Source organism: Pristiophorus japonicus, chromosome 18 (assembly GCF_044704955.1).
Source record: "Pristiophorus japonicus isolate sPriJap1 chromosome 18, sPriJap1.hap1, whole genome shotgun sequence".
NCBI classification, from domain to species: domain Eukaryota; kingdom Metazoa; phylum Chordata; class Chondrichthyes; family Pristiophoridae; genus Pristiophorus; species Pristiophorus japonicus.
In genome coordinates, this window is record NC_091994.1 from 102,881,939 (window position 1) to 102,896,429 (window position 14,491).

Sequence of the window (14,491 nt, forward strand, 5' to 3'; positions counted from 1 at the left end):
TCACAACCATCTAAGTGAAGAAATTTCTTCTCATCTCAGTTCTAAATGGCTGATCCCTTATTCTGAGACTGTGACCCTTGGTTCTAGACTCCCCAGCCAGGGAAATATCCGCCCTGCATCTACCCTGTCAAGCCTGTAAGAATTTTGTATGTTTCAATGAGATCAGATCTCATTCTTCTAAACTCAAGAGAATATCGGCCTAGTCTACTCAATCTATCCTCATAGGACAATCCCCCCATTCCAGGAATCAGTCTGGTGAACCTTTGTTGCACTCTCTCTATGGCAAGTATACCTTTCCTTAAGTAAGGAGACCAAAACTGCACACAGTACTCCAGGTGTGGTCTCATCTGGGCCCTATATAATTATAGTAAGACATCTTTACTCTTATACAGACAGATACTCAAATTCTCTTGTAATAAAGGCCAACATACCATTTGCTCTCTTGCTTGCTGTACCTGCATGTTCAGAAGAACATTTTATAGAATGTATGGACATTGTAGCTTGAATTGGTCATGTCACTGAAACAAGGTCAATTCAATATTTTTTGGGAGGACATTCAGCACACATTCAGTAGCTCAGTCGAGCAGAAAGTTCAGTCACCACTAAAATGAAGGGGCATCTGAAATGTTAAATATAAACAACCACACCAATTCATTAGAAAAAAATTTGGGCACAGTTTAAACTCTATTGGAAAATAATTGTCAATGACTTCTCGGTGGGCATTTCTTGTTCAGGAAAAACATTTAAAAAATACAAGATACATTTTATGGAAAGGACAATGAAATAAAAATAAAAATCTAATTAGCTCCAACATTTCATTATTTAAACAAGTAATAACCAGGGCCAAAGCAGCCTCATAAATTAATACTCGATTCCCAATGGCCAGTCATCTCTGGAGTCAGACAAAGCATAATTCACAGTATCTAGTGGAGAAATTAGAGCTCCTTCAGTGATTATTCTTTACATGAGGAGAATTCCTATGCAGAATTTCCAGGAATGAATTCAAAGCAGTCGCATCATTGAGCGAGTTCCAGGTAACATGATAATCTGTGTGAATAAAGCTCAACATTTCATGACCATCATCAGATCCCCGAGATAACACCACTTTCCTGTAATCATCATGCTTATTATTTGCTGCAATGTGCACTATGGGGTTGCTGACAGTGAGCGTTATGGTAAGTTTCCACTGCTGGGATAGTCCACACAGTCCATGAATGTGAATATTTCCCTTGGAGAGGCTGTGGAAACTATGAGCGCTCACAGTGGTGAACACAAGGCTCACGGGAGGCCTTATTGAGATTCAATATTCTACAGGATACAAATATATTGAAACCCAACAATATGTTTACTAGAAATCACATCCTTTTCAAGGGGAAAGTTACTCAGCTCAGATGAATAGAGAGTTTAGATTTAACTACTTTACATAGAGGGCAGTGAATATATAGAATTGATTGCCCAGGGCAACAGTGGAGGCACATTCAAGAGAGTACTGGGTCGATACTTGGCAGACAGTGCAATTGATGAGTATGAGAGAAAGGAGTGACGCGTGGAATTTATCAAACTCTGGGATCAGCAGGTGGACTCCAATAGCTTCTTGAGGTCTTATATGTCCCTGTTTTCCTAACCATAAAGATTTAACTAGGTGTTTACCCAACATCAATCTATATCCAATCATGAGAAATAACACAGGCTGTATATATAATAAATATATACACACACATCCAATGTGAGACCAAAGCAAAACATGAACCAAACTTATCTAGTTTTTTATAATGAAAATGTGCCGTTTTCCCTACCTTTAATGATATTTTCGGCAATCACGTTTACTTGGACCTCAACAGAGTGCTTTGATGTGTAGGTTATCTCAGCACTGACATGAGCCACTTCCCCAATAGACATAGGTGAGAGGAAGTCTGTACGCTCCACGCGAGCCAGTACAGCCACGCAGCGCTCCTGAAATAAAAGCAGAGAAGATAAACTTTTTGATCACCAACAGCATGTCTTATCGAACCACATTTGTTTTTCTTTTACCTATAGAAACAAGCATCATTCCGGAGCACTTTCTAATTTACTGGTCCGACATCACAAATTAATCCAGCAAATCTGGCACCAATTTATGATAAATCAATCTCTTCTCAGAACTCTAATATTATTCTCCACAATACCAGTATCACCATGGTATGATATGGAGATGCAGAATGCCTGTATCAGATCCGCATCAGTGTGAGCATCACAGGGACCGACTCACTCAATGCTGGCATTTCCACCCGAGTCTGAAGGTTTTGAGTTGTAATCCCTCTGCAGAACATGAGGACATAATTCAGGTTGACACTTCAGTCAACACTGAGGGAGTGCTGCACTTTTGGAGGTGCAGTTTTCCAGATGTGATATTAAAACCAAGGTCCTGTCTTCCTGTTGAGTTGAACATAAAAGATCCCAGGGCACTGTTGGAATAAAAGTGCCCCGGCCAACATTCCTACCTTAGCCAACACCACTGCAAAACTGATTAACTGGCCGTTTATTTAAATTGCTGTTTGTAGGACCTTGCTGTGCACAAATTGGGTACCGCATTTTACTACAAAACAAAAGTACACGAAAAAAAAAATTAGCTGCACAGCTCAACCCCTCTTGCGCATCCCCGATTTCCATTGGCCCACCATTGGCGGCCATGCCTTCAGCTGCCTAGGCCCTAGGCTCTGGAAATCCCTTCCTAATCCTCTCTGCATCTCTACCTATCTCTTCACCTTTAAGTCGCTCCTTAAAACTTACCTCTTTGACCAAGCTTTTGGTCACCTGTCCTAATCTCTCTCTGTGGCTCGGTGTCAAATTCTGTCCGATTACACTCCTGCTCAGTGCTATGCGATGTTTTACTACGTTAAATGCGCTATATTAATGCAAGTTGTTGTTGTTGAAGTTGGATTCCACGAGACCAGCATCAGTAAGCCAGCTCCCCACATTTACACTGCTCAATTCGGATCCATTATGCTGGGGACAGAATCGTAAACCCACAAAATATGAATCTACGAGTCTGCTGCCAGGGTAAAACAGATGGATTTAGTGTAAATATGATGCCAATCGCCCGGAATCTTAATTAAGCAAGTGCCAACTCAGCAGCACCTACTCTTATTGTGGGTACTACAGAAATGCCACATCTAAATGAAACAATGCATCAGATTGACTAGGAATGTAGCTTGCTGGATAACTAGGGAACCACAGCAGGTGGGTATATATCAGTGGGGTAGTTACGGAATATGTACCCTGGCTGTTTATATATTAGCAGCAGGTTTGTAACAGTGCAGCAAAGTAGCTTGAGCAGTTGTTATGATCTGGAATGCATTGTCTGAAAGGATGGTGGAAGCAGATTCAACAGTAACTTGAAGGGGAAGAAATTGCAGGACTACGAGGAAAGAGCAGGAGAGTGGGGCTAATTTGACAGCTTTCTCAAAGAGCCGGCACAGACACGATGGGCGAATGGCCCCTTTTTGTGCTGTCAGATTCTAGATTACAGCACACCAGAGAAGGCTGGGGCTGACTGCACAACAGTGCAGCAGGGTAATTGGAGGGCTCTCTGGATACATAGGCCCCAAGTTTCCACATGATTTGCGCCTGATTTTTTAGGAGCAACTGGTGGAGAACGGACTATTTTAGAAATCACAATTCTCCACATTTTCTTTATGCAGTTCTAGTCAGTTAGAACAGTTTCACTTTGGAACAGAATTTTTTCTTCAAAAGGGGGCGTGTCCGGCCATTGACACCTGATTTCAAAGTTTCCACAGTGAAAACGTACTCCAAACTAACTTAGAATGGAGCAAGTGAAGATTTTTGTAGAACTGAAAAAACCTTGTCTACACATTAAAAAAATCAGGCGCAAGTTACAAATTAGGCGTCCAGAACGAGGTGGGGGAGGGGGGGGGGGAAGGGAAGTCATTAAATTCTACAATAAATCCTTATTTATACTTATACAAATATTATACAAATAAATCCAACCTGAATAAAAATGTATAAGCAAAGAAAAGATTAAATAAACCATCTTCCTACCGGTGTGAAAGTGCTTCAGCCAGGGAGAATGCTGCAGCAAGCCTCACAAAACGAGACAGCCGTTCGTTCCCGACGGCAGGGGGGGGAGAGGGAGCCTGACCGACCGCAGCGGGGGGGGGGGGGAGGAAGCTGTTCCAGACAGCGGGCGGGGGGGGAGGGAGGGAGGGAGGGAGTGCAGGTCCGACCAACCGACCGCAGCGGGGGGGGGGAGGGGGGGGGGGAGAGGAAGCCGTTCCCGACGGCGGGTGGGGAGGGGGAAAGGAGACAGTGAGAAGGCTGCAGGAAGCCTCACATTGAGCAGCCATTCCCGACGGCAGGGGGGGGGGGCCGTCGGGAAACGGCTGCCTCAAATTTGAGGCTTTCTGCAGCCTTCTCACTGCTGCAAGAAGCCTCGGTGCTGATGTGCTGATGGCAATGTGCTTTTATTAAAAAATGTTCAAAAATTAAACAGCTACAAAGAACTACAAAAATGGCCGCGTGCCAACGTTTCCTTCACACTGCGCATGCGCGAACGCTCCAACGCGCAGTGTTGTCGGCAGGAAAAAAACTAATTTAAATGGTACCCGCCCCCTCCCACTTACAAAATCGGCGCGAGTGGTAGGCTCCGCCCCCCCTGGGCGCCGCGCCAAACAGACATGGAGCTGCAGGGCGCTCCAGAATCGCGCGTTTTTTTTCCAGGGACGTTTTCGGCGCGAAAAACGGGCGCCCAGCTCGGAGGGGCGCCCGTTTTGTAGCGTGTGGAAACTTGGGGCCCTAGAGCCACAGTACGAAAGAGGTTGATAGGGCGAACTATATTCCGCAACGACCCCAGTAGAGCGATTGGAGGGGTGATTAGATGCAGAGCACCATAACGGTCCAGCAATGCCTGAAATTTAAAATTCTTATCGTAGTGTTCAAATCCCTCCGTGGCCTCGCCCTTACCTCTCTATAACCTCCTCCAGCCCTACAACCCTCCGAGACCTCTGCGTTCCTCCAATTCTGGCCTCTTGTGCATCCCTGATTTCCTTCGTTCCACCAGTGCCAGCCGTGCCTTCAGCTGCCTTGGCCCTAAGCTCTGGAATTATCTCTCTAAATCTCTTCCCCCTTTAAGACGCTCCTTATAACCTACCGGTCACCTGTCCTAATGTCTCTTAATGTGGCTTGGCAATGCTCCTGTGAAACGCTTTGGGATGTTTTAGTAGGTTAAAGGCGCTATATAAATGCAAGTTATTGTTGTGGAGAGAATGCTTGGACAAACAGTGCATCAAAGACGGATATTCTTTCTCTACAGCTGATAGATATTATGTAGTAACAGGAAAAGCATAATTACAGAAAACAACACAAACTTTATTTATTGCTTCAGCAACTAAAGTAAACCAAGCAAAGCTATTAAAGATGAAAAGAATGTGTCATTTTCTTCAACATAATGCTTCCTGAGTGCCTCAGCCTAAAGTTAAATTGCCAGGATTCACCAGTGGATCATCTCAGAATGTTACAAACTGGGGCCTTTTTCTGTATTCTATGGTAAGCATCTGCCCAGAAAACTGCTGCAGTTAGTTGCAGGAAGTATCCTACATCAGGTCGACAGACAGTTGTGCACAGTGTGTTCTTCAGATACTGAGGCTGCAATCACATATTATCGGGTGAATCACTATCTGTATATTACTGTTGTCATCCCAGGTTTATTTAACATATTAGTACCAATACACTTTGCCAATATGAATTTTAATTTGCCAGTGTGTTGTGTGAAATTCTGAATTCATGGCCTCAAGTCATTCCCACCAAAAGCAGCAGCAGCCGCCACAAATCTGTAACCACAAATACTTTCCCTTCTGTTGTATTCGAAAAATGTTCTCTCCAGATACAAACCAAATGTGGACAAACAGACTCAGTAATCATGCAACCGAGCTTCTTTTCTCACAGTTCAAGAGTGGCGATAAAATGACAATTTTACACGCTTACCATTATTCTTCACTGAATTCCCAGTGACAGCGCTATGCCACTTCTCTCCATATTTATTCATTATCACATGTCACTTCCCGGAATCGATTTTGAAGCTATCAAAATGGCCCAAGTTAACTGCCTAAGTCAGGAGGTGCAACACCTGTCTAATGGGCCTCAGCAAGGTCCAGCTATTTTATTCAAAAGTCTCATTGTGTGAAGATGTAAGTGAAATGGTAACGTGGAGCAATCAATTTTGCTTTCTCGTGTAAAAAAAAACTTCAGCTGTCTACCATCTGCTCAGAGAGGCCAGTTACAGATACAGCAGGATGATGATCACCATCAATAGCAACGCCTGTCTCACCAGGCGAGTGACATTCCCTATCTCGAACAACTTGCATTGATACAGTGCCTTTAACATAGGACAGGTGAACAACAGCGTGGTTAAAGAAGTAGGTTTTAAGGAGCAACTTAATGGAGGAGAGAGTGGTAAGGAGGCGGAGAGGTTTAGGGAGGGAATTGCAGAGCGTTAGGGCCTAGGCAGCTGAAGGCATGGCTGTCAATGGTGGAGCGAAGGCAAGCAGGGATGCACAAGATACTGGAATTGGAAGAGTGCAGAAATCTCCAATGGTTGCAAAGCTGGAAGAGGTTGCAGAGTTAAGGACAGGCAAGGCCATGGAGGAATTTGAACACCATGGGCTAGATTTTCGGTTCTGGTCATTTTGTGGCGGTAATGGTGACGGGGCGGTAAAGTTTGCGGCAGGAAATGGTTTGCATCCTCAGCCACAACCTTCATCAGCTAGGCCCCGAGTGTGGAGCTAAGGGAGGTGTTGCACACGTCTTTCAGGGCACTCGGCCAGCTGACCAACTGAAAATCCCGAGCCAGCCTCAGAGCGCCCGAAGAGAGGCTTGCTTGAAGAAAGAAAAAAATCGGCACAAAACACGCAAAAAACATTCCCAATACCTTGACCACCCCACACGAGAATAAATCACAAAAATAAAAATAAACAGAACAATCACACTTACCTCACTCATACTTTCTGCACTCACCGCCACCGGGACAACTCTGACCGCCTGGTTTTCCAGGTGGTCCCACTAGGGCGCGCTATGGGGTGCTAGAGGCTCAGCGTCAATTCATAATCGAAGCGCAGTCGAGACCGGTGGTGTTCCACACCAGCCTCGACGCTCCCGGGCGGTGCTGCTCACGCCCCTGCATATCCGACAACTAATTTCCCAGTGGGGCGCTGCAAGCTGGCCGCCCGCCCGGAAACCATTCCCGGCGCCATTGCCGCCTCTCCAAGGCGCTAACAGGGGCGGCACAAGACCGAAAATCCAGCCCGAGTACTTTAAATTAGCGCTGATACTAATTGGCTTTATGGATGCCTCTTGGTCATGAAGCTGCATCAAAGCACATCATGATTTAACTAGACTTTGCTCAAAGCCATAAAGACAGCATGGGATCACCATAAACCTCCTTACTAAATAGTTATCCCTGAATTTAATCACTCAATGTTACACCCAGGTGCCAAAGATAAAGTTTAAAGCCATGCTGCCATTAATATACATTTATCTGAAGCTGTTACTGTTGTGAATTGGGATGTGAAAGGGAAACAACACTAAAAACAGCCATCTTAAACTCCAAGCTCACAAAATTCATAGGGCACAAACCAGCAACACAGAAATATAAGCATGTATTGCCCTGAATTGCCTGGGATCGAGGAATGGATTGTCAGGGTTTTGAGGCTGCATGTGATTCCTGATATAAAGAATTCCAAAGTGCAGACTTACAAACTACATTTCAATGATCGTTTTCGCACTTTAAATGAGTCCCATCACTTTAATCTTCAAAAAAAACTGTAACGGAGCTATTTATTAACTTAATTCCTATGCTTTTTTTCCTCATTGTTCTGTTACTTTAAATAGTGCTGATAGTAACACCAGGAAACTGACTAAACGTATTGAGGTAAGAAAGGAATTTGGTACAAGCCCATTCAAGTAGGAATAGTGACAATCAGCATTTCTACCTTATTGAATCCAACAATGGCAGGGAGGTCTGTCAATAGAAGATACTTTTACACTTACAGCATTGCGGGGCAATTTCGGTCCCTCTGTATTTTGTGTTGAAGAGGAAAAAGCCCTACCATTTGATTGGTCTTCACCCGGCGTGCGCCGGCCGCAGAACTAATCGCGAGGCGTGGCGCTACTGGGACAGCGCCCCCCTCCAAACCTCCGGGGCAATTTCCCGGGAAGCGCTATCACCTCCCTTGCCCTAACAAAAATGTCATTGCTCCCCTCCCTCCCTCCCCTACTGAAGGCGCCAATGGGGCTAGAAAAAGGAGCCTTTTTGTTTATAAATTTGGTTATTTGTGTGACTTTTGCAACTGCATCTTTCATTGTGAAAATAATTCTCACACAAATATTTGCAAAGTAATACTCTTATCAGCACGTTACAGGTGTAAAATAAATGTGTGAAATTGCTCCAAAGCTTTCGGCCACAAGAAAGTTTTTTCCACATAAATTGCCCAATTCACAGCAGACGACAGGCGTTCCGGAATTAACAAATATTCCACAGTGATAATGTGGAGTTATACCCTGATTGGGCCAGAATGGATATCATGGACACTTGCTTGCTCTCCCTAGAGAGTAATGTACTGAAATCGAATACGTGCTCCACTTTTTTGAAGAGACATTCATCAATGAAAAGTGACGTCTTTTCAGTGTTGTTTGTATATGCGCAATATAAATAGGGTCATCTGGACATTCAACCACCAGGACTGCACCACCAGGACTGCAATGCAACACTTCATGCCCAGTACAAGTACCAACTGTTGTAACATAAATTTCCCCAGCAGCCGATAAGCTCTGAAATCGTTCGGAATTAGGCTGTTCTATCTGATCCAATACTCAAAAGCTTTGTGATTGATGCTCTTTAAGACTGCAATAAACCCTACAGCCCCTATGGCACATCATTGGGCCTTAAGTAGTGTACTTTCACAAAATAAATCGATTTATTAGCAGGTTTATCAAAATACCAAGCAGAGACAGTAGTCACGGTCCACTGAGCTGTAGCACCCCTGGGCTAATAGGAAGAAAATCAGCCAGGGTTCCTGTTCTTATTATACAGTGACACCTGCTAGAAAATGCATGTGTGTGGATATCTAACTTGCTGCTTGTGGGATCAGGCTCTGCGCAAATTAGTTGCTGCATTTTCTGACATAAAAACAGTGGCTAAACTTCAAAAAGTAATGAATTGGACGTGAATCACTTTGGGATATCCTGAGGATGTGATAAGTCGCAGTCTAAATGTATGTTTCTACTTAAAGAACAATGAATGGACTGGTATTTATATAGTCCCTTTCAGAACCTCAGGGGAGGGTGGGATCAGCTCAAATATGGTAGCTTCCATAGTTGATTAGCGTGATTACTCTTACTGTTAAGGCTCATACATGGAGAAAGGCTATGTGGGTGAGTTACCAGAGAATGACTGGTGCCTGTGTATCTAAACCTCAAGCCGAATTAAACACCTCCAGCAGAGACTGAGGGAAGAAACTGCGCAACAAAATCTGATGGCTTGCATCCTAGGGTCTTAAGAGAAGTAGCGGCAGGGATTGTGGATGCATTGGTTGTAATTTACCAAAATTCCCTGAATTCTGGTGAGGTCCCAGCAGATTGGAAAACTGCAAATCTAACACCTCTATTTAAAAAAGGAGGCAGACAAAAAGCAGGAAACTTATTGACCAGTTAGCCTAACATCTGTGGTTGGGAAAATGTTGGAGTCCATTATTAAAGAAGCAATAGCAGGACATTTAGAAAACCAAAATTCGTTCAGGCAGAGTCAGCATGGATTTATGAAGGGGAAGTCATGTTTGCCAAATTTACTGGAGTTCTTTGAGGATGTAATGAACAGGGTAGATAAAGGGGAACCAGTGGATGTGGTGTATTTGGACTTCCAGAAGGCATTTGACAAGGTGCCACATAAAAGGTTACTGCACAAGATAAATGTTCACGGGGTTGGGGGTAATATATTAGCAAGGATAGAGGATTGGCTAACTAACAGAGAACAGAGAGTCAGGATAAATGGTTCATTTTCCGGTTGGCAACTAGTAACTAGTGGGTTGCCGCAGGGATCAGTGCTGGGACCCCAACTATTTGCAATCTATATTAACGACTTGGAAGAAGGGACTGAGTATAATGTAGCCAAGTTTGCTGACAATACAAAGATGAGAGGAAAAGCAATTATGTGAGGAGGACACAAAAAATCTGCAAAAGGACATAGACAGGCTAAGTGAGTGGGCAAAAATTTAGCAGATGGGAGTATAATGTTGGAAAGTGTGAGGTCATGCACTTTGGCAGAAAAAATTAAAGAGCAAGTCATTATTTAAATAGAGAAAGATTCAAAGTGCTGCAGTACAGCGGGACCTGGGGGTACTTGTGCATGAAACACAAAAGGTTAGTATGCAGGTACATCAATTGATCAGGAAGGCCAATGGAATCTTGGCTTTTATTGCAAAGGGGTGGAGTATAAAAGCAGGAAAGTTTTGTTACAGCTATACAGGGTATTGGTGAAGCCACACCTGGAACACTGCGTGCAGTTTTGGTTTCCATATTTATGAAAGGATATACTTGCTTTGGAGGCAGTTCAGAGAAGGTTCACTAGGTTGATTCCGGGGATGAGGGGGGTGACTTATGAGGAAAGGTTGAGTAGGTTGGACCTCTACTCATTGGAATTCAGAAGAATGAGAGGTGATCTCATCAAAACGTATAAGATTGTGAGAGGGCTTGACAAGGTGGATGCAGAGAGGATGTTTCCACTGATGGGGAGACTAGAACTAGAGGGCATAATCTTAGAATAAGGGGCCGCCCATTTAAAAGAGAGAGAGGTGAGGAGGAATGTCTTCTCTCAGAGGATTGTAAATCTGTAGAATTCGCTGCCTCAGAGAGCTGTGGAAGCTGGGATATTGAATAAATTTAAGACAGAAATAGACAGTTTCTTAAACAATAAGGAGATAAGGGGTTATGGGGAGCAGGCAGGGAAGTGGAGCTGAGTCCACGATCAGATCAGCCATGATCTTATTGAATGGCGGAGCAGGTTCGATTCCCATTTCTTATGTTCTTATGCAAAATCCTAAGAAAATGAACATTTTTTTTGACTACATTCAAAATGTATTTATTTATTACAACAACTTGCATTTATATAGCGCTCTTCGCATGATAGAACATATGCCAGAACACAATGTAGAAAAAGGGGAAATTCAATCAGGAAAAAATACATTGAAGAAATATTTTTGGAAGTGTGGCGAGATAGAAGGCATCAAAGAGAAGGGAGTTAGGAATTTCTGAAGGTAGCTAGGTTGGGAACTGCAGAGGGCAGGGGTGTAGTGCCTGAAAGGATAGACAGTAAATGCAATGGAGAGGGAAGGAAACATAGTAATCGGTGTAAGAAGAACATAGTGTAGGGATGTATGGCTAGAGAAGATCACTTAGATCGGTTGGAGTAAGGTCATGGAGGGATTTCCAAAGGAGGTCAAGAATCTTAAAATTAAATTAGTAAATCTGTCCATCATATAAAGTGAGTTATACAATTTTCAGTTAACTCAGGTACCTTGTGAATGAAATAACCACTAATCATCACCTTCAGCTCTTTTCACCAGAGAACATATCTGAACATCCATGATGAGATTGCAAATTCAAATTTCCTTTACAGTACATGTACTTGGATGTGCACTTAAAGTGCCGTAACTTACAGGGCTTCGGACCAAGAGCTTGAAAGTGAGATTAGGCTGGATAGCTCTTGGTCGGCCAGCGCGGATACGATGGGCCGAAATGGCCTCCTTCCGTGCTGTAAATTTCTATGATTCTATGTATAGCAAGACATTTCAGTAGGAAAATTAGGAAACTTAAGGTGTCAGCCTCGCTTCCGGGTCAGAAGGTTATGGTTCAAGCTGCTCTTCAGAGACTTGAGCATGTTTGTAATCTAGGCTGACACTTCAGTACAGTACTAAGAGAGTGCTGCACTGTAGGAGATGCCATCTTTCAGATGCGACATTAAACCAGTTGTATGTAAAAGATCCCATGCCGTTATTTGAAGGTGTCCAGGTCAACAGTTATCCCTCAACCAACACCACCAAAACAGATTATCTGGTCATTTATCTCGTTATTGCTTGAGGGACCTTGCTGCGTGCAAATTAGCCGGCACGTTTTCCCACATTGTAAAATTACCACACTTTAAAAGTACTTCATTGGGTGTCAAGCAATTTTGAATGTCCTCAGATCATGAAAGGTGTTATATAAAGGCAAGTTCAGTGTTTCTTCTTTCTTTAAAATGAAAACACTTGCATTTACAAAACAACTCATCACATCTTCAGGATATCCCAAAGTACTTCACATTAAAATAATTATTTTTTGAACTCTAGTCACTGTTTTATGTAGGCAAACACGGGAGCCAATTTGCATACAGCAGTAAATGAGCTGACTGACCCAGTTAACTTGTTTTGGGTGACAGAAGCTGGGTGAGAGAGCAATGTTGGCCAGGATACATTTTTCCAAATAGTGCCATGGTATCTAATAAACCTGAACAGAGAGACAAGGTCTCAGGTTTAATGTATCATCTGAAAGACAACAATATAGCACTCCCTCAGTGAGAACACCAGTGGCAGGGGCCATAAAAGGAGCGGCGAGCAGTGGCCTGGGAGCAGCGTGGAGGCATACCACCTCAGGGAGTAGCACGAGCCGTGACGGCAGCGAAGAGTGACGTCATCAAGGTCCAGGCCAGTGATTGGAGCGCGGGCAGATACAGCAGGAGCGGCGAGGTCGAGGTGAAGGAGCGGCGAGAGATTGCAGAGGGATGTGATCGGGGTCCAGGTGAGGCGTGAGCTTGGGGCCAGGGGCTGCACGGGTCAGCCCACACTGCGATATATGTGCGCGCACTAGGTCTGTGCAGGTCTCCAGTCGTCTTGGGTAATCCTTGCCACTGGACCAAGACCTAGCTCTGTCAAGCCCATGTGGTGGCTGGTGTGCAATGGCCACCACATGTTAAAAAACATTCATGCACAGGCATCTTTCACCCTTCAGGATGTAGTTCAGGACCTGGAATGTTAGGTCCTTCATTGGAACACCTATGAACTTATCCTTTTTTGGCGTGGAAGCAAGTCATCCTCATTTCGAGGGACCACCTATGACGACTCCCTCAGTACTGCACTGAAGTGTTATATTAGATTATGTGCTCAAATCCTGGGGCTTGAACCCACAACTTTCTGACTCGGAGGTGAAAGTGCGACCGACTGAGCCAAGTTATTGATTGAAAGGATGGCAAAAAGTATTGATATGAGCAAACCACTTGCTTGAACAACAAAATCCTTTACTGTTGTAAGAAACAGCATTAACAATAGTTTGAAAAGTGACTGGACAACAAATAACATCTCAGCATTGAATAAGATTCAGCAATTTGAAGTGTGGGGCACTGAGGACCATGTTGGTAGAGATTAGAAATGCCATCCAACCTCCACAACTATTTTAGTTGAAAACATAAATCAAGTGCCCCCTGATTAAAGGGGGGGGGGGCACTAAAACCGACAAAATAAACCAATTAAACTTTGGACTGTAAACTTAAATCAAATTAAAATTTGCTTGCCGGGAGTGATAATGCACTCCAGTTCCAACCTCCACATAACTAAAGACACATGCACAGCTGAGAACTCACAGAACAATCTACAGGGAGGAATGTGTGAATTATACTTGCATTGTGCATATTTTAGTTGATTGGGATCGTGGCCTTTAAATTCCGTGGTGAAATATCAGTGCACGGACACCTTGCAGATTTATAAGAAATTCCATTGCCCAATATTTTAATGGAGGCGTGAACCTGAAACAGATTAAAGGAATTTCATACAAACACATCAAGTGTTCACACATCAACATCGCACTGCAAAATTTCAAGGCCCAAAATAAAGAACTATAATTAGATAGTGCAGAACGAAAATAAAGCGGCAATTTAATTTGGGCACTTTTTTGTGTAAACCCAAAATTAATAAATGCAAAATATATAAGAGACAACTGGTTGCCATGAGAACATGAAGCCTATGAATGAACATTCTGATTGGAGACTGTTGAAATCTCCCATAATGACTGAGAATCCATACTACCACCTAGTGCAAACCGGTGGCAATTGCTATCAAAAGCTCTGTGTTTTATGATTATTTGAAAATTCTCACACTTTCTTAGTTCATGGGATAATGCAGAGTACAATACAAAGGGCTGAGTTTTAACCACCATTCTGTCCCATTTTTTGGTCTACGCTGTTTTTTTTGGAGCAGGCTAAAATCAGCAAGTTTCGCCAAAGTTCCGGCGCCATTCTAAAGTAGGTCCGTCCCATTTTTTTACTTCACTGGGGGCAGAACCTGCCGGGTGCGCCATTCTGGCCATTTAAGCGAGTTTGGCCATTTATGATTTTTTTTCTAAAACGGCGCACTGCACCCTTCTGAAAAACCTTCCCTACACTTAAGGATATCGGCGCAGAGAAGAGAAAATCAGCGGA

The 14,491-nt window shown here is 43.6% G+C and overlaps 1 protein-coding gene across 3 annotated transcripts in view; it reads right to left on the minus strand.

The window, feature by feature from the left end:
- acot7 (acyl-CoA thioesterase 7) overlaps positions 1-14,491 on the minus strand; it is a 273,074-nt gene that overhangs the window by 187,822 nt on the left and 70,761 nt on the right. For all 3 annotated transcript variants that reach the window (XM_070861014.1, XM_070861013.1, XM_070861015.1), the window contains exon 3: positions 1,797-1,953. In XM_070861014.1, coding sequence (XP_070717115.1) covers positions 1,797-1,953 — 157 coding nt within the window. The remainder of the gene's footprint in view (positions 1-1,796; positions 1,954-14,491) is intronic.